The following is a 19,545-nucleotide window of genomic DNA, read 5'->3' as shown; positions in this document are numbered from 1 at the left end:
GCATGTTTTCACCCACTCGGGGTTGTGTGTTCGGTGAGTGGAGAACGGGATTGGAGACGGAGATAAAGAGAATAAAACTAATAATAACGTAAAGTAAAAGAAGCTCACCGTGTTTTGTCTGTATAGTTCGTTTTGTTTGTCTATTTGGCTACCAGTGCCGTGTCCTGTGTTTTTCTTTGTCTTACAACCATTTATTTTCTGTCTGTTCTATTCACTCATTAAATGCTGAGCGAAGCCATTCGCTCAGCTCCACCAAACTCCATCTCCCTTGTTGTTTATTTCCTGCTTCTGGTCTGACGTCACCCACTCCGGCTGACTTTGTGACAGCTTTGCAGACAGCTACCCAGTTAAGTCACCACAGCTGAGGTAGTACATGAGGATCCTAATTTTAATTTTGAGTTTGCTGAGGCTGCTACCTGTGTCATTCCCTGATCTGACTGAAGGGGGCAGTGGTGCCCCCGCTATTCCCTCAGCTTTGAGCCTAATGGATACTGCATCTGGTCGCTGAGTGGATGCCAATAACGAATTGGATTACATCTATGTGAGAAACATGTAGTGTCCTGTAACTGCTTCCCCACTAGAGTGAATTGAACTTCTAGACGTGTTTTGACTCGTGTGTGCCTTGGGCAGAAACAGTCTGGAAGCGAATGGCAAAAGCTCTTACAAATTAAAAATGTTTAATAAGCTGCATGTTTAATTATGCTTTGAATCCCTGCAAGTTATTTTCTCTGCAGCGACTCGGGGTGTCTGCTGTGAAAGTTTCACAAGAAATATTAGTTGATCGATTTAATATGGGAGATAACAATTTTAGTATCACAGAATTGATTGATCCTCAAATCACCCCCAAGTCCTTAATGTCTCACTAAGCTGACTCGACTTGTCTTGATGTTTCTAACCCAGTGAGGCAGCATGTATTTGCCCCTTTACTATTCCATAGTTGCATATAGACTATATCTTGTGCGATCTCCTAGTAGGGCGTTGAATCAGCAGCAGCCTGTGTTACATTGAAACTGACAACCTTTACAACTGGGCATTTCCTTTATTGATGAGATGATGAGATGGTTTGTGAATCCATTATTTCTTGGAATATATTGTAGGGTCAGTAATCAATACAGAGTGACAGTAGAGTAGCAGAGTTTGCAACATCCTTAACAATTGTAGGTATACCTGACAATGTTGATATAGTAAAGGTGTGCTGCAGACTTGTGTTTAACCAGCCTGAAGAACCAAGTCCTGTGTTTAAATTTGATATACAGAAAGCCTTACTGGAAATGACACACAATGTGTTTTTTTTTTTATATTTTGCTAGTTGTTAGTTTGCCAGTAGTGTATGTCGACACCTCTCACACATACAGACACAAAAACAGTGTTTGAATGCTTTCATTGCACAGCAACATCAGGATGAGAAGAGGCATGAACACAGTTCAAAGCAAGGGATTTCCTGTTTGAAACACCTTTGCTGCAAGCCCTTTTCAGACAGCTGCACCTCCACTGAGACTGTACTTCTGTCATGTAACCCCACCCCACTTTGTTTTGCAGGAATCGGCCAGGAGGGAGTTTACAGAACTGTTGGCAGCAACATCCAAGTGCAGAAGCTATTAAACGCCTTCTTCGGTGAGGAAATACTACCTTAGCAACAGTGCATGTTTGCTATACACGTCACCCTCAGACAAATCCTTATAAAAGTGTCCCGTAGTGAAAGCATAGTGAACTGTGATGAAGCACAGTAAAAGCATGGTTAAGCATAGGTAAGCACTGTAAAGCCCACTGAGGTGTGGTAAAGATTACTAAAAGACCTGGCAAACCATGGGAGACTACATTAAATGCATCGTATAATCATGGGAAAAGCATGGGAAAACTGCAAAATTACCATGCAAAAACATCTATGTCTGCTCGCACAGCAGCAAATACATTTGGTTGTGTGTATAAAGCAACAAAACCCCAGCCTCTGAGCTTCAGTCTTCCTCTGCCCCAATGAACCTTCCCTTTTTAAATATTTGTATTTACCTTCCTTTTGAATAGGACTTTCACAAAACCAAATGGGGCTCCTGGTATCATATTCTTAAAGGGTATTCCTCACGTTTTGTGAAGCAGCTCCTCTGCCAGTGTTCTCAGGCCTTGGCAAGATGTCCCTGTCAGCCAGGGTCTGTTTTTCACGCACATGAAGACACTTCTTTGTGACTCCTCTAACTAAGCGCTGTACAGAACTGCTCACAGCTGACACACTCCAGATTAAGATGTTTTGTATTCCTCAACAAAAATTGTGATTGTCAAGGTCATGACATTCTTAAGGGGACTGTGAGGCGAGAGTGTATTAAATGGAATGTCCAGACAGTAATTTATGTGTACAGAAATAATTATTTATTTTTATTTTCTATGCACAACAACAACAACAAAAAATTAAATAACAAAAGAAAACAAAACAGCGTGAGGGAGGGAGTGCTGGAGTAAAAATCCAAAACAGATCATGAAAACTCTTCCTTAATCGTCTTCGCGGCGTACCGGAAATAAACAAAAGAAATATTAGTCAAAGTTTTCAAAAATCCCACTGCTCCAAACTAGTCTCTCCCTCCACCCGTTACTCCGCCTATTTTACCTTCGGACCAACCCCGAACACAGTAGTATGTTCCCTTAGTATGTAACGTCCTGCCTCTGTAGTCAGTGCAACACCAATGTGTTAAAGGGACTAGGAGCTCTTAAAATAAACAAATCCCCTGGGCTGGATGAGATCCTCCCAGTAGTACTCAAAGAAATGAAAGAAGTAATTTACAAACCGCTAACCAAGATCATGCATCTGTCTCTTGACACGGGTGGTACCGACAGACTGGAAAATTGCAAACGTAATACCGATCCACAAAAAGGGAAACAAAACTGAACCAGGTAACTACAGACCAGTAAGCCTGACTTCTATTATATGCAAACTTATGGAAACTATAATAAGATCCAAAATGGAAAATTACCTATATGGTAACAGGGTCCTGGGAGACAGTCAACATGGTTTTAGGAAAGGGAGATCATGTCTAACTAACTTGCTTGATTTTTTTGAGGATGCAACATCGATAATGGATAATTGCAAAGCATATGACATGGTTTATTTATATTTCCAGAAAGCTTTTGACAAAGTCCCGCACAAAAGATTAATTCTCAAACTGAACGCAGTTGGCATTCAAGGAAACACATGTACATGGATTAGGGAGTGGTTAACATGTAGAAAACAGAAAGTACTGATTAGAGGAAAAACCTCAGAATGGAGTGTGGTAACCAGCGGTGTACCACAGGGATCAGTATTAGGTCCTCTGCTATTCCTAATCTACATTAATGATTTAGATTCTGGTATAGTAAGCAAACTTGTTAAATTTCCAGATGACACAAAAGTAGGAGGAGTGGCAAACACTGTTGTAGCAGCAAAGGTCATTCAAAATGATCTAGACAAGATTCAGAACTGGGCAGACACATGGCAAATGACATTTAATAGTGAAAAGTGTAAGGTACTGCACGCAGGAAATAAAAATGTACATTATAAATATCATATGGGAGATACTGAAATTGGAGAAGGAATCTATGAAAAAGACCTAGGAGTTTTTGTTGACTCAGAAATGTCTTCATCTAGACAATGTGGGGAAGCTATAAAAAAGGCTAACAAGATGCTCGGATACATTGTGAAAAGTATCGAATTTAAATCAAGGGAAGTAATGTTAAAACTGTACAATGCACTAGTAAGATCTCATCTTGAATATTGTGTGCAGTTCTGGTCACCTCGCTATAAAAAAGGTATTGCTGCTCTAAAAAGAGTGCAAAGAAGAGCGACCAGAATTATTCCGGGCTTAAAAGGCATGTCATATGCAGACAGGCTAAAAGAATTGAATCTGTTCAGTCTTGAACAAAGAAGACTACGTGGCGACCTAATTCAAGCATTCAAAATTCTAAAAGGTATTGGCAGTGTCGACCCAAGGGACTTTTCAGCCTGAAAAAAGAAACAAGGACCAGGGGTCACAAATGGAGATTAGACAAAGGGGCATTCAGAACAGAAAATAGGAGGCACTTTTTTACACAGAGAATTGTGAGGGTCTGGAATCAACTCCCCAGTAATGTTGTTGAAGCTGACACCCTGGGATCCTTCAAGAGGCTGCTTGATGAGATTCTGGGATCAATAAGCTACTAACAACCAAACGAGCAAGATGGGCACAATGGCCTCCTCTGGTTTGTAAACTTTCTTATGTTCTTATGTTCTAATCCCCAACCGACAAGTGTCCGTATCCTTCGCTTGACTCCAGTGGCTGGAATTTACATACTCGTACTTCTGCCCCTCACCAAGGTGCCGCCCCTCAAAAAGATGACTTTTGCCATGATCACGAGATCTTGGTAAGGGAAGTCCCGAGTTGGTTTGATGCCATCTACTGTCGGGAGGCTGAATCACAGACCGAAACCCCTTTGACTCATCACAGGGACAAAATAAAATAATAGGAAATATATTTCAAAAAACTAAATATGTTTTTGTACTGTAGACTGGACCAAATTAAATTAGAAACCTCCTATATTATATTAAAAAAAAAAAAAAAAAAAACTAAAAAACACAACAAATTCTCTTGGTGTGGTCTTGATTTTCTGTCATGACACCCTACAGAATCTAGCATAAACTACAGAGACTAAATGCTGCCTGTAGCTTAATAGCAGGCTCCTTTGTCTGTTGACAATGTGAGGCAACAATGCCTTTTTTATTTCGTATTTTGTATTCCAGACTCCAAATGCCCGTGTGATGTGGACCTCCAGAGCAACGACTGGGACATAAAGACCATCACCAGCTCGATGAAGTTCTACCTCAGGTATGTGCAGATCCTCCTCGCTGGACGAGGGCAGGACAGTGAGCTGCTTCTTTAACCTGGGTCACGTATTCACCTCTCTTTACTCTGTTCTTGCCCATGGCTGCATGGGTCCTGAGTTTCATCAGACTGTTTGCTATGGATGAGTAGGAGGGGGGGGCGGGGATCGGGGTAGCCCCCTTCCTCCAGAACATTTTGGACAGTGATTAATCAGACCTACATTTTTAACATTGCATTTTGAATCAATAAAAGAAAACAACAACACTGGTTAATTTAAAATGATATAATTTGCCATTTGAATTACAAACCCATCAATGAATGGAGTGTACATGCAATGATATGTTGATAATAACAAACTTCACTCAAACAGTGATCGTGCATATACATTTTTACTTTTTTTTTTTTTTTTTTTTTTTTTTTTTTTTTTTACCAGGAGTCTTTCAGAGCCACTGATGACCTACGAACTCAACAGAGAACTTATCTTAGCTGCAAGTAAGCCCAGTTTTCCTGCTCGCTGAAACTACGAACTAATGAAATTAGTTTTGAGGGATATAAATGTCGGTGTACATTCACAAAAAGATGTGTGGTGGTTTTTGCTGAGATCACTTTGTCCCCTGGCTCGATGTTTAAATTGCTGTTGTCTTTTCTCACTTTTAGAGTCTGATAACTTGGACTTCAGACTGGGTACGATCCACTCGCTGGTCTACAAGCTCCCAGAGAAGAACCGTGAGATGCTGCATCTTCTAATCAGACATCTAGTCAAGTAAGGAGTGACCAGGCTATTTATTGCTCACAACTACAGGGTTAGTCCTCTAGTGAAGGCATAACACATATATCTTCAGAATACATTTCTTACCTGTTTGAGATCATATTATGTGTGTTTTGTGTCTCTGTTGTTATTGTTGTTGCTCTGAGCTGATAAATGGAAGGTACATGCTCACAATCACAAACTGCAGAGGGGATAGTTCAGAGGTCATTTCAGCTGATTGTTTCTCAAACCAACTCTTTTCAGAAGGAGACTCAGTGGTTGTGCTGGAATAGTTAGCAAGCATTGTGAATAATGACCTAAGCTGAAACAACCATAGAGAATGATAAAGAACACACACACATTGGCAAGAATGACATTTTATTAATCTGGGTATGGCAGGAAGTATCTTTTTAAATGTCACTTTCTCTTGAGATTCAGCCCTTTGAGTAACGGTTAAAAGTGCATTGTTTTTAATTTTTAATTTTTATTAACAGTTTCGATAACGCGGGTTACTTGTAGTCAGGGACTAATGCGAGTGATGTCTTGGTTTGTTTTTCCTCGGATGGTTCAGAGTTATGTCGGGTCACCAGGTTCAGTGTAGAGGGAGGTGTGGGTGGTTGTGATCCTCCTTCTGTGGAGTCCTATTCTTTCTGTCTTCAATTTTTTGAAGTCGTGGAAGGCAGGGGGCTCTGGACTCTCTTTGTGGTTGCAGCATTTGCACACTCATCTGGTGTTTCCCATCAAAGGCAGCACAGCTGTGGCTGATGAAACTTGCATTTCCTGCACTTTGGGCCATTTCTGTTAATGCGCCCCTGCTCCTCCCCCTCCTCCTTTGTGTCGGTGCGGACAGTGTTTGCAGTCACAGCGAGGAGAACCTGATGAGCCCCTCGAATATGGGGGTGATCTTCGGACCAACGCTGATGAGGGCTCAGGAGGACACCGTGGCAGCCATGATGAACATCAAGTTTCAGAACATTGTGGTGGAGATCCTGATCGAAGACTTTGAGAAGGTAACCGCAGCACGAAAACGAGCAGCGCCGCTGACGATAGTGAATCTTCATAGCAAAAATAACCGTACAAGCATTAGAACACGGAAAATGTTACAGCTACACATATACTATCAAAAGTACAGTATCCAAGACTGCTTAGTCTTAAGCACTAAAGGAATTACATTTGTATTACTGATTTAAGTACTTCTGAAGTACCTTTCATATAAATACAAATACCTTTTAAGACTTGTTGGAATTGTTTCTGTGGTCTGGAATTTGGCCAGAATAGAAAAGAAGGTTCGGCTGCGCTGGGACTTAGTTAAGCATTTCTGCTGTAAGAAGATAGTGGTGTTTTTTTTTATTTTTATTTTTTATTTGCCGCAGCAGTTCTGCAGTTGAATTCTCATTCCACCTCCTAACAATTGCCTCACTGGCTTGCAGATCTTCTCCACTCCCCCAGAGGAAAGCCAGGCTCCTCCCATTCCCCCGCCCAGAGTGGCTGCACGGAAACGACAGCCAATCACCATCTCGAAGAGGCCGCCACGCCCCCGGCCTGTCCTGACCCACAGCCAGCTCGAAGATACAGATGGTCAGTGTCTGCCTTTTATATCCATTTAGCTGTGAATTGGGGATGCAACACAGAGAGTAGCACTTCTATTGGCAGAGAGTGCTGTTAATAGCAGCAAAAAAAATAATTCCATAAATCTTATCTGTTGTGCTCTTCTGTTAGCTACACACGTGTCTAGTGTGCAGTTTTAAAAGAAGCATGTGTTATGGGAGGAGGGGTGTATTGCTGATTTTGGCTTATTTTTATTCTGAGTGCCTCTGCCCAGAGGGGGGCATTTTTAGGCTTTGAATTTTTTTAAGCTCCTTTTAATCAAAATTTGATTTATAAATTTTTTTTCTTTTTTTTTTTGTGGACTCAAGAGTTTTTTCTAAAAAATATTCTCCTAACACATTTACAAAATCATCACAAAACTCTCTGTTCCTCCCATGAAAGTTACACAGTTTTTACTTTTATAATAGATAAATAATAGGTTATAACTTGAAGTCAGTTGTAATGCATATTTATTTTATAGATAGTAAACGAATCTATTTAAATATAAATGAAAAGATTGACTTTCTTGATTTATAATATATATATATATATATATATATATATAATATATATATATATATATATATATATATATATATATATATATCAAAACCAAGCATGCACTCCCTTGCATGAGTTTGGAAACAACATTTGAGAGAAGCGAGTCAAACATTCGTTATTTTCCTGGTATTTCAAGCGTCGTTGATTATCATACAGTGAAGTTTGGTATAAAAACGATGACAGCTTTACACCTTGTCCCTTGGCCTTGATCGCTGACTGTCCGGTACAAAGCATCTGCCATTGACCCCCAAAGCTTTCCCGACAGCCTGTAACACGCTGTCAGGGCAGGACCACACAGAGTGGTAGACTTGGAGTTACATTCCATCCCAGATGAGATCAGTCCAGCACAGAGGTGGTCACACAGCAGCACAGAGCTCACCATAACTGCTGAATCCTTCATTTCACATTGTTGTAAACAGCAAGGGCTATACTTTCAAAGAGTTTACTCCAATTCTTAATTAACTCCTATGTGATGAAAAACAGCTATTGACTTTGCAAAGCTAGTATCAAGCGTCTGAGTCCTACAACTGAAGATCTCATAAGCACCATCTATCAGTAAAACATGAGTTAATTTAAGACTGGAGTAAACGCTTTGAAACCCTAAGCAGCTTCAAGACATTTAAAGCTTTTTGTTTTGTACATTTCCCCTGACTGTTGTGTTCTGTTTGCTTTCATTATGGGTTAGTTCTCCGATAGCTGTTACCATTCATAAGTATTGCCTATCAGACTTTCCTTGAGCAGACTTTGACCGTGAGCTAGATGGGGGTCTTCTGTGTCAAATTTCAGTTTGCTAGCCCAGCCATGGCACTGTAGCTGTTCAACCCTGGTGTAAGCAACTCAAAGCCGTCTAAAGGCAGATGCAGAGAGGAATAATAATAACATATTGGAGCAACCAAATCCAGCACCTCAAAGGCCATACACTAGTAAGAGAAATGATAATGGCACTGAAGCTGCTGATTCTGCTTTGGTGGCAAAGCATGTCTCTGCAGAATGTGGTGCTTTAGTTCCGATGTTTTGCATCAGAAGCACTTGTATGAAAGTGCATTGACAGTAATTGCTTCAAAAATGTCTTTGGTGGTACAGCAGGGTTTCTTGTTGTGAATTCCCTTTCCTTGTTTTAGTACTTTAAAATTGTTAGTATCAAAGCAGTCCCTGTTGTTTTCCTTTAAGCAGTAAATAACCTGTTTGCAAGTCAGTGTTGCCCGGATTATTAACAGCTTTAATGTTTAATTCACAGGATTTGTACTGGTGAATGTCAGATTAGCCAAAACAGTCAAGAGCTTCAGTGTCATCCACACAAAAAGTCAGAGACAGCAAGGTGTACATTGAAAGAAACGTCAGAGGGGGACGGATTACTACACAAGCATTCCACAGCAGTCATGTTAGACTTACAAGGGTAACACAAAGCCAGTAATACTGTACTGTCTGTATATTTCAGATTGAAAACCCTGTTCTTGTGGGAAGTTTAGTACAAGTTGGTTGACTGTGTAAACATTTAGAGGCTTGATCTGTGTGCGCTTGTCAAGCTATCCCGATGTAAGCCTAACATGAACTAACCATGCCTTCTATCTGTGCCCTCGCAACGACCAACTTGCGATATTAATAAGCTCTGACACAAGCTGATTGACAGCCACAACTCTCCATTAGCTTGTAGAGGCATGAGATGTCTGCAAAGGGCTGTTGTGGCAACTGTGCACAGCCATTTCACCCACCTGTCTACTCTGCTGGGAGACATTCATCACAGTAGGGCAGGGAGGAGCTACTTTGAAATCATGTTTGAGAGTTTGTTTGTTATTTTAGATGACCGCAGCAGCCCTGCGTTGAATGGCAGCAGGTCGGAAGACGCCGAAGCAGAGCGTAGTACAAAGACCAGCCCCGTCCCTTTGCAGCGAACCAAGTTACTGAGCAGCGGCCCGCGAGTCACCAGCAGCGAACTGGGGCCGAAGCCCCCCCAGCTGCCCAGACTGACCCAGCGCCCCGAGCGACACTCGGACTCTGACGTAGCGAAGCTGGTGGCTCGGCTTCACGATGCTAGTCAGACACCGGAGAGCCGCGCAGCGAACGGGGACGTGAGGGGCAGCGTGGTCCGGGCAGCTTCCTTCCAGATAAGGAAACCCACTCCCCGCAACATCCCTCCCCCCAGAGACGGTAAACACGCCCTGAGCTTCATATCTCATTGGCTGGGTATCTCCCACCTGCACGAGACCTGAAGGCACAAGGGGTCTGATGAACAATAAACCTAAAAAGCTCCAGAAATGAAAAAGCAAAGCATGTAAAATCTGATGTCTGTGTTTGCTTCAACGTTTAAACATCATGAAATCCAGAACTGTGAACCGGTTAGACCTAGTAAAAACACACGTATAATTAGAAAGAAATCTCTTTTTCTCTTGCAGGTGATGGTGAGAATGTGGCTAAAGTGAGGACTCCAACCGAGAAGCATGTGATCTCCAGACCCCCCATGAGACCACCTGACCCCCCCACCAGGTCCCCCGCACCCCAGAAAACGCAGAACCCAGGGGCCACAGAGGAAACCACAGCCTCTTAGTGAGTTACGCAGAAACAGATTACAGTCACGTGCTGATCTGTTTATTTGTCATCTCATTTGTAATGGCAGCTATTTGGAGAAGAATGGTTTAGGTTGTGTACTGTATGAATGTTAGTTAAATTTTGTGAAAATGATTAACAGTCTCTAAAAGAAATCAGCCCATCGACACCTGTCAAAATACATCAGCTCCTATTGCAAAATACAGCTTTCGCTTTGTTTCTGAGTGTCTGAGTGTATTGTCATTGTTCTACAGCTACAGTACTTTATTGCAGTCTGAACTTCACTGGTGCAAGCTGCCTTCTGGAAATAGGGTAGGGAGTAGGAGGTGAAACCAGCTGCTTTGTTCATTATGAATCACTGTCCTCCAATAAACTGAGCACAATTCACAGCAAGAAACTTCGAGAAGGAGACGGGCCAAGGGAATTGTTTTAGATGATGCTGCCATAGTAATTAGATCCATTGTTAAAGATGCCGTCATGCTTCGGAGCGCTTGGTGCCATGCCGAGTCAATAAATAAATAAATGCCAGCACATGGTACAAGCTGCTTCATGCCCCCCACCCCTTGACCCTGGCCAGCTGCAAGTTCTGAGTGGGGGGGGGGGGTGTAAAAGAGATCAGACCAATGAAAACGTGAACAGGTAAAAAAAAGGTATAATAATAAATATTGAAAACCTTGACGACAGATGGTGTCTCCTTCCTGAAAAACAACCTTGGATTTCTAGCAAAACCGGCTGGCACATTGAGTTGAAAGGAAAAAACAAACAATGAAATAAAATAATTGATTCTGGTTTGTTAAGACTACCCTCAGGGCCACAGTTTTATAAGAAACTTATGGCTGTTCATTTGAGCAGCAGCAGGTAATGTCTCCCCACAATCCAGCGGCTTGCTTTGCTGCCATGCTTCCCTCAGGGGATGTTTGTTGTCACAGACAGTCTGGGCCTGTGTTTTCCAGCAGGTCTCTTTCACAGAATCAAGTTTGCCTGGCTTCCCTCTCTTCATTGCAACACAGGCAAGAAGTGGCTCGGCAGCAGGACCGGTTAGACTCCCATTGCATAGCAGCACTCCATTCCTGGTTTTACACAGAACACACATGTGGCTAATAAAGCTCATAATTAAACCTGGAATGGGTGCAGCTGCTATGCAACAGGAGTTTTATTTCCATCCCTGCTGTAGGTTCTAAATGCTGCACACACATGCATACACAAATACATGCTGCTGTAGTGATAGAGAGTTTCCTATGGTAGCTTTGACATAGAAATTGCTCTATCGAAGCAGACTGCAATGAAATACACCTCTGCCCTTCTAGTCCGTCCCCCAACAGGTTCTTGTTTCTGCTAACAGTGTGGACTGCAGTCTGTACTCGGTTCATAGGTGGATCATTGTAGCACAAACTACTCCTGAAGGGCTGTATGAAATGATTGCATTTTATGGGAACTGGGAAACCATACACATTTAAAACAAATATCCTGGGTGACTGGGGGAGCACCGCCCTAGCCTGTTAGATAAGAAGAAAGCTTATTTCATTGTGCTTGACCAGTTTTATGGCACAGGATATGCTGAACAATCCACCTATCAAATTTAATGCATTTATTTGGTTGTATAGGGAGGGCTTAGTAATTGATTGAACACCGGGGTGAGCAAATAAAACCTGGTCCTTGTCTTGTTCGTCTGTCTGTTGTGTAATTGTTATTATTGGACTGGGGTAGTGGTGCGTCTTAGTTTGGCCTGCAATTAACATCTTCATTTAACACTGATGGTCTGACATGCTTTACTGTTATCACTCCTCAGTGTCGCTTCCAAAGCCAAGTTTTTCGAGAACGCCTCAAGAAAAACCGGAAGGTAAGTAAGCTTATTTAAAAAAACAGAAAAAACAAAAGCCTATTTAGAAAGGCAAACTTTATGAATTCTCTGCTGCCCAGCTACCCACGCCTGCAAAGCTGGTACCCAACACTCACCTGTGTGTCAGATAGGTGATAGGGTTTATTGACAGGATTGAAAATGAGCAGGTAGTTTGATTGTTTTATTTGAAAGCTTTGGTTGCAATGTATTTATTTATTTGTTTTATTTCCAAAGTAGCATAGTTTGACACATTTGGGGCTATTCCTAGAATATTTCAAACTAGCGTATTGTTGGAATGTGTTTTCTATTGTTTTGGCCAGGTTACAATGTTTACAGGAAAAATACAAAAATAAAATTAATTAATGCATAACTAAACTGAAAACATGATTACAAATATTACATAATGATTTACATAAAAAAAAACTCTCCCTATTACCAAAAGCTAGGAAAAACAAATGTGTTTTTAGCAGTGCTTTACATTGCTCAAGAGAATGAGAGCCTCTCACAACTAGTGGTAGCAAGTTCCAATGTTTAGGAGGACTATTGGAGAAACTCTGACCTCCCAGAGTGACACACATGGTCAAGGGAACAGCTCTGAGCTTGACGAGCGCAGCTCACATGTAGTGATGCATCAAGTCTGATAAATATTTAGGACCAGTTCCCCAGACAGCCTTGAAGGTCAATAGGAGAATCTTAAAAATATCCCAGTATTTAAAAAGTGTCCAATGCCAAGTTTCCAAGAGAGATGTAATGTACTGTACTGTAGCTTTAATTAAAAGACTGGCACGCTCTGTGACGTTGCTGCTGTTTGATTTAGGGCATGTCTTCGAATGATCTTCTTTCGATCAGATTCAGTTTTACCCCATCATCTGCATAGCGATAGTGGGGTAATTCGCAAGACAACCCCACCCCGAACACGAAAACATTTTGTGGTTCTGAAAATGTTAAATAAACCCAAGTCGATGGGAATGTGACCCTCTCTTTATCTAGGATAATCCTCTTTATCCTTGTCTTCAGCAGAGTCCAGGTCTGGCCCAGTTCAGCGTCCGGGTGGGAAAGGAAGAATCAGTGGAATACATATATATATTTATTTTTATTTTTTTGTATTTTTTTAAGCAACGTTGTGGTCTGTATAAAAGTAGAACTCATGTTTAAGGCAGATAAAGCTAACTAGGATGCTGGCAAGGGGTACAGAACAGTATTTGAACTTTTCTGGACACATTCAGCTTGGCAATAGCCATCGTTATACACCAAGACAGACAAGAACACATTCCTTGACACAGATCACACAGACAGTTGATACATTGGCATGCCAGTTGACACACAACCAGGCAAGCAGACAAGGCAACTACTAAACTGGGGAGGAATCCCTGCCAAGCTCATGCCCGCTGAAAGCCCTTTTGATTCATTCAGGTTGGGCTCGAGCCACCCCTGGTAGGGCAAGCAGTGCAATTCACAGACTAATTCATTTCTTGTCATTTTATTTTGGTAAAGTTAAGCATGATAAAAAATTAAAACATAAAACCTTTTTTAAATACACTTGAAAAGTTGGTGGAACATTGAAAAACAGTTTTCTACATCATGGACTAAAAACAGTGTTGTGCTCTGGTGCTTAGCAACTCTAACAAGTAAAGGTTATCCACTCCCACCCCCAACATCAAGCTATCCGGTGATCTCAATCAGAAACTCAATCCGTGTATTACTTGCACCTGGTGTGCTTAAAGAGGTAGCAGGGTTCAGAAAAATATAAACTGTTTAAATAATGTACCTGTAATTTCTCTTTTCATTGTTAACATCCTGACAAATTCTTATACTTATAACTTTAAATTCTATTTCAAAGTGTAGGAAAAGCGATTTAAAAAGACAGTTCTCTGGCTTTTCTGTTCTACACCACATCATGGATCGTTATTGCTGTGTTACCTGTTTGACAATGTGGGCAATAATCCTGACACTATCACTGCACTAGAGTAGACATACTCTTTAAGTAGGTTCTACTTGACTGCTGCCAGTTCACGCGTAACGCGCTTCTTTTGAAAGTGGTGCAAGAAATATATATTGGTCATTTATTTTGGATATCTGTACTATAAGACAATTGGCTGCCTGTTTAGAAGTGCACAACATTTCTTGATTTTACTTTTAAAGTGCTCAGGAATACTTTTTTCAAATACTTCAACACCATTGAGCTCTTTGTAAACCCAGCTAAGCCATCCAGGATTGTGCAGGCTCATTATGTTTGAAGCCAAGGCCCGCTGTTCGTAAAAGGGTACAGTTAAGAGTCAAAAAGCTGTGTAAGCCATAATCGAAAACTGCCTCTTAGTCTGCGAGATACACAAGTGTCTCGGAAAACTCACGTAGTTTGCGTCTTACTTTTCAGTGCTGATTCCTGTCACAGCTGTTTCTGTTTTGCTTTTATTTTTTTGGCAAGAGACACTCCCTCTCCCTCCCCCTCCCCTTCCTTTTCTTTGATGTAGGGTCTTATGCAGATTTGTGACTTTTTCTAAAGTTTTGGTCTCTTTTCTTTTACAGTGCTCCAGTATCACCCACTTATCTTTCACAAGCAAATTCAAGAGATGAGGTACTTTTTATTTTCCTGAGCAAGTAACTTTGATGAAGAAGTATCGAGTATCTGGTACTGAATCCTGGCCTCTGTTCTACCTTTTTGTTCTGAAATGTTAATTGCATTGTTTAACTGCAGGGTTTATAGGAATGAGAGAGAGGGAGATGGAGAGCTGAACTGGGAAGGACACACACAATATGAACTGTTGTAGTCAAGATGCATTATGAAGAAGAAGAAGAATGCCTTATTTACTGTATATAAGTTGTTTTAGGATTATTCCAGTAAGGTGCTTTCCAATCAACCTTAACGTGTGTCCCTTGAGATTCTTACCAGCAATGTTTGGTTTTCAAATGTCAAGAGTCTTTTAGGTTGTCTAAAGGATTTTATTTCTCACATATGTCACAGTTGCTGAATAATCAAAACTTATTCTTTGTGAAGCAGCAATGGGACCTTTGTACGAAAGTGTGTGTATTCTTCTGATGGTGCCACAGTGTATTCTAAACCTGAACAAGCTTCTCCTGGCTTCCCCAGACCACTTATGAACACAAGGAGACAGAAACGTTGCAGTTTGCTTACAATGCTCTGATGGCGGTCGTTAGGTCAAAATAGATGCCAGGCACTGTAGAGTTTGTTAAGTGATAATACAGGATAGCCTTTAGTGTGGCCTGCCAGCAGTGACAGAAACATATAACAAAGCATGCTAATGCTCCCGCATGCAACGGTAATGTTAAATATGATGTCACAATGCAGTCGTACAGATCAAAATAATAAGCTTTGACCTCTTTTATTTTTTCAGAGTTTAAAGTAGTGAGCTCCTGGCTGGGTCCAGGTCAGTCTATCCCAGGACTGGAGCTTCTGAAGGCAGCACTCCTTTGATGTCAAACAGGAAGCTGCTGCAATGTCGGGTCGATGGAAGCGAATGCACTGCTGAGACTTTGATTCCAGCGCATTCCACGTGGCACTCCAAACAAAAAATGCTCTTACACATTGTTTTATTATTATTTTTAATTGTCAGCTCTTTTTTTTTTTTCTACTGCCTTCATCTCCTTTCATGGGTCCACCAACAATTGTGCCAGTAAACCACAAAAGCATGATTGCTGTATTTGATGGTGCTTTCTTTCTTAGTACTGAGGCTTCCTTTTGCAAGACATGTGAAAAGCGAGCTGCTTGCAGGCTTGTAAGAGGAGGGGATGTATTTTCAGCACTTTTCTTGGGTATAGAATTCAAAGTCTTACACTGTATTTTTGCCAAACACACATCACCTCCCAAAATCAAACACACTCCGTCGATTTGGTTTTACCTCTTAAAGGTTGTCCTTGTCCCGTATAATGTTTTTGCCCTCGAGTTTGTGTTAGAAAGAAGGGACCATTTAAGGTATTCTGTATTCCGGAACCAAACAGCCCGTTCGGAACAATGAATCGAATATTTCCATAGAGCCGGATATAGCAGTGTGCTGTATGCTTGGAGCACACGATAATCGGAAGCCATATTCTGTTCTGTGGCCTGGAGCCTTCCAGCTTTGGTGTTTGCAGTAAATGATTAATGGCAGTCATACGTCACGTTTATCTTCAAATTATTATTTAGGCCAGTGTCTGTCTTATATAATGCAAGTCTGCTTTGTTGATTTTTTTTTCTGCATGTTTATATTGTAGTCAGCAATGCACTTTCATATATCTATATTAAAATGGCGTGAGTCACGTGATTAGTATTTTGCCTGCAAAGGACAATATTAACCCTTTCAGGACTGGCGCGGGTGCTGGCAGCAGAGGGGGTGGGAGATTTCTCTTCACTGGATCCTTTTCCTCTTTGTGTGGGAAAGTGCGTAACCAGCCTTAGAATAAGTTGGGTTTTTTTCAGCTGTCTACCATAAAAGATTTTTAATATTTTAATGTTTTTTTTTTTTTTTTTAGACGGAATGCAGATGGCATGCTATAAACAGCATTGAAGGGTTAATCACTTTGTTTACTTTTTATTCCTGCCATTAAATGTTTTTCTTTTACTAAATGTGAATTTGAAATGTGAAACATTGCTTGCTACACTTCAGCTTCCATGACTGGTATGGTGGAATTCTCCATTCTATTTAAAAAAAAAAAAAAAAAAAGAAGTTTAAAAAAATATATATGATGGAGCACATTGCTCTCAGACAGATACATATGTTCATTAAAAACCGTTCACAATTCTCAATTCACACTGCAGGACCTGCATGACGTAAAGTTTGGTATTCATAAAAGGTTTGTAATTCCACCTTTGTTCACACTCTCTAGCTTTCCAAAGGGTTTTACAGTTAATGTGACCAGGTTCCTGCAACATAGTTAGCGCCCCATGTATTATACTGCACCCCTGGGACGCTGTCATTATTCATCATTTTGTTCTCTCCATATTTTACAAAGACAGTGAAATCGATGTTAATGAAATCTGGAGATGTACAGAGGCACCTGTTTGTCCATACGTGTGTATTTCACACATTTGTTACAAACAGTGCATACTGATGTCATTCATATCTATTAAATAGTGCTGAATTTAGAAATATTAAAAGCAGCTAAATAACACCCTTCATTGAAGACTGAAGCATTTGACCTTTATTACGTTTCTATTCGTATTTCTAAATACATACTGATGCATTGCCCTTGGTGATCAACGTTTTCCTGTATCTGGTGTGAGTTTCTTACTTGCTACTCAATAAGAATTTCGAGGACTTGTGTTTTCTAATATATACTCCCAATCCTGTGACCTGTGTTTCTCTCAGTCATGCCTGAGAGTCTCGGAAACTGGAAACTAAGGGCGTCTTTTAAAGCTATGTGTTGTTCAGGCCACAACTTAGAAACAAGCGTGCTTTCCCTGGAAATGTGTCTTTGGCCTTTGTTTATAGCAGAGTTTAGTATCTTGTTTTCTGTAGCTGATGCCTGTCTGGTCAAAAGCCTGTATATTGACATTAGAATGTGGTTGTGGTCATATTTTGTGTGTATGTACCGTTGCACAGTTGTTTAGTGTGTTCTCTGTTTGTTTTAAAAGTATTAAAATGGTATTTACTTGTTTGCCAGAGTGTGGTCTATCCTTTCATTCAATAATGCGAGGGATTTGCACTGAGCACTCATCTGCCGTCAACATCTGTGAAGGTGCTGTCCTGTAGCTAACTGTTTTAGGGTTTCAGACACAGTTCGAGTTAATGAAAACTGGAGTAGACATTCTCCTTCTCCTTTTACCAGCTTTTCCTGTTTTTCAAATAAGCTCAGAAGAAAAGCCCATGTAACAGATGGGTCAGTTTACCACTAACCAAACTAGTTTCCAGCAGAGAGAGAGAGAGAGATTACAGTCTGTCCTTATCACTGCTTTTGTCATATATTTTTAATGTTCTTTTGGAAAAAAAACACACATTGGAATTGGTGTAAGCTTTAAAATCTTATTCATAGTGCAGCCAAAATGATTTGCAACTCAGAGCTTTTACAAGAGACAGAGAAACAGGGTGACCTTATTGAATGCTTCAGGAATTAACTCTTGCAGATCAGTTACAGCAATGGATCTTGAGTGCTAGATTTGAGTACCGCTATGCTACAGCATCGTTCCCGAGATAAGAATCCTAGTACCTGCCACGACTCGGATCAAGTCCGCCTCTCTTTGTATTCCTACCTGCTCTGTTTGTTTTGATTTGATCAGTGTACATTACAGATTCAAGGTTAAAACTCCAGCAAACACCAGCTGTTGCTCAGAGATTGAGAAGCTTACTTGCGGTGTTCTTGCAGAAGCACAGTTCATTGTAGAAACTAAATGAGGGGTTTGTAAGTTACACCTCATTGTAGCTGCATCACGCTTACTTATGTACCTCCAGCTGGGAGCCAAGTATCTTTTTATAACTGCTCTCAAAATGGGCCTTGGCTGGAATCATTCTAGGAAACTGATGCTCTCTTGAGGTCCACTTCTTAGTGGTCTGGAGTCTGTTGGCTTCATGTTTGGTTTAGGAGGTCATGGTTTCATTCAGTATTTCCTTGCAAGAATAATAATTTTGTTTTATGAATCTGTTAATTTCCTTCATGAGAATAACATTTTAAAATAGGACAATATTAAACTGGTTTGACCACAAATAGAAAAATAAATGTTCTTTAAAAGCAGTACATTCAGTCATATGAACATATGTTACATTCATAGTCTAGGATATCATTACATTATCCTTAGCAGAAGAACATGCTTTGTCAGTGTAATTGGATGAAGCAAAACAATTGGTACTAGCACTAGATCTTGCATTAAAGCCTGGCTGAGGCAAATTTCAATCTAAATGTATTTCTATTTCCAGTAATGCCCCCAGCTGCTGTTGTCATTAAATTGTCAAATTGTCTGAGGTCTTATTCAGGATCTTGCACGAACCATCAATAACTGTCTCCCCATTGCAGTAGTACGCATGGTTCTCGTACTCTTGTTTTCAGCTGTGTATTTATCATACCTGACACATGACAGGGTGTGTTTCTAAGACTAGAGGTCTGCAATTCCTTACTGCAGAATTCCCTCTCATCCGGTGTCTGTGTCGGCACTCTTCAGTAACTGTGGACAGGTAGTGTAGTTAAAGCACAGTCCACCCTTGCCTGGAGCAGTTTATTGCAGCTTCACTGCAGTTTAGTGAAGTGACTTACCAGCTGCCAGCAAATTGGTGGCATACATAGAAATCCAATGTAGCGCCAATTATATCTAAAACCACTTTACAGTCTGTTTTCCAGCTTACACTGTTAACAAACCTGTATGTAAGATTAAAAGAAGATTGTGGGCTGTATCAGGTTGAAACCGGCAGATTCAAGCTTTTGACTAGATTTTGTAATTTAGTAAGCAGGAGAGTCAGGTTTGTAGTCATTTTATATTCTGCTCCTCTGGCACACTCATCCCTCCATTGCTGGAGATTTAC

The 19,545-nt window shown here is 40.8% G+C and overlaps 1 protein-coding gene across 2 annotated transcripts in view; it reads left to right on the top strand.

Moving 5' to 3' along the window:
• Positions 1-17,675, top strand: part of LOC121318935 (oligophrenin-1-like) — a 44,249-nt gene extending 26,574 nt beyond the window's left edge. For both annotated transcript variants that reach the window (XM_041256146.1, XM_041256147.1), the window contains 11 exons: positions 1,540-1,614; positions 4,739-4,823; positions 5,254-5,312; positions 5,478-5,583; positions 6,419-6,578; positions 6,999-7,146; positions 9,517-9,864; positions 10,110-10,260; positions 12,050-12,100; positions 14,627-14,675; positions 15,454-17,675. In XM_041256146.1, coding sequence (XP_041112080.1) covers positions 1,540-1,614; positions 4,739-4,823; positions 5,254-5,312; positions 5,478-5,583; positions 6,419-6,578; positions 6,999-7,146; positions 9,517-9,864; positions 10,110-10,260; positions 12,050-12,100; positions 14,627-14,675; positions 15,454-15,465 — 1,244 coding nt within the window. In that variant the 3' untranslated portion in view covers positions 15,466-17,675. The remainder of the gene's footprint in view (positions 1-1,539; positions 1,615-4,738; positions 4,824-5,253; positions 5,313-5,477; positions 5,584-6,418; positions 6,579-6,998; positions 7,147-9,516; positions 9,865-10,109; positions 10,261-12,049; positions 12,101-14,626; positions 14,676-15,453) is intronic.
• The last annotated feature ends 1,870 nt before the right edge of the window (positions 17,676-19,545 follow it).

Source organism: Polyodon spathula, chromosome 7, assembly GCF_017654505.1.
Source record: "Polyodon spathula isolate WHYD16114869_AA chromosome 7, ASM1765450v1, whole genome shotgun sequence".
NCBI classification, from domain to species: Eukaryota; Metazoa; Chordata; class Actinopteri; order Acipenseriformes; family Polyodontidae; genus Polyodon; species Polyodon spathula.
The sequence above is the reverse complement of the archived record's forward strand: the minus strand, read 5'-3'. Positions and strand labels throughout refer to the sequence as shown.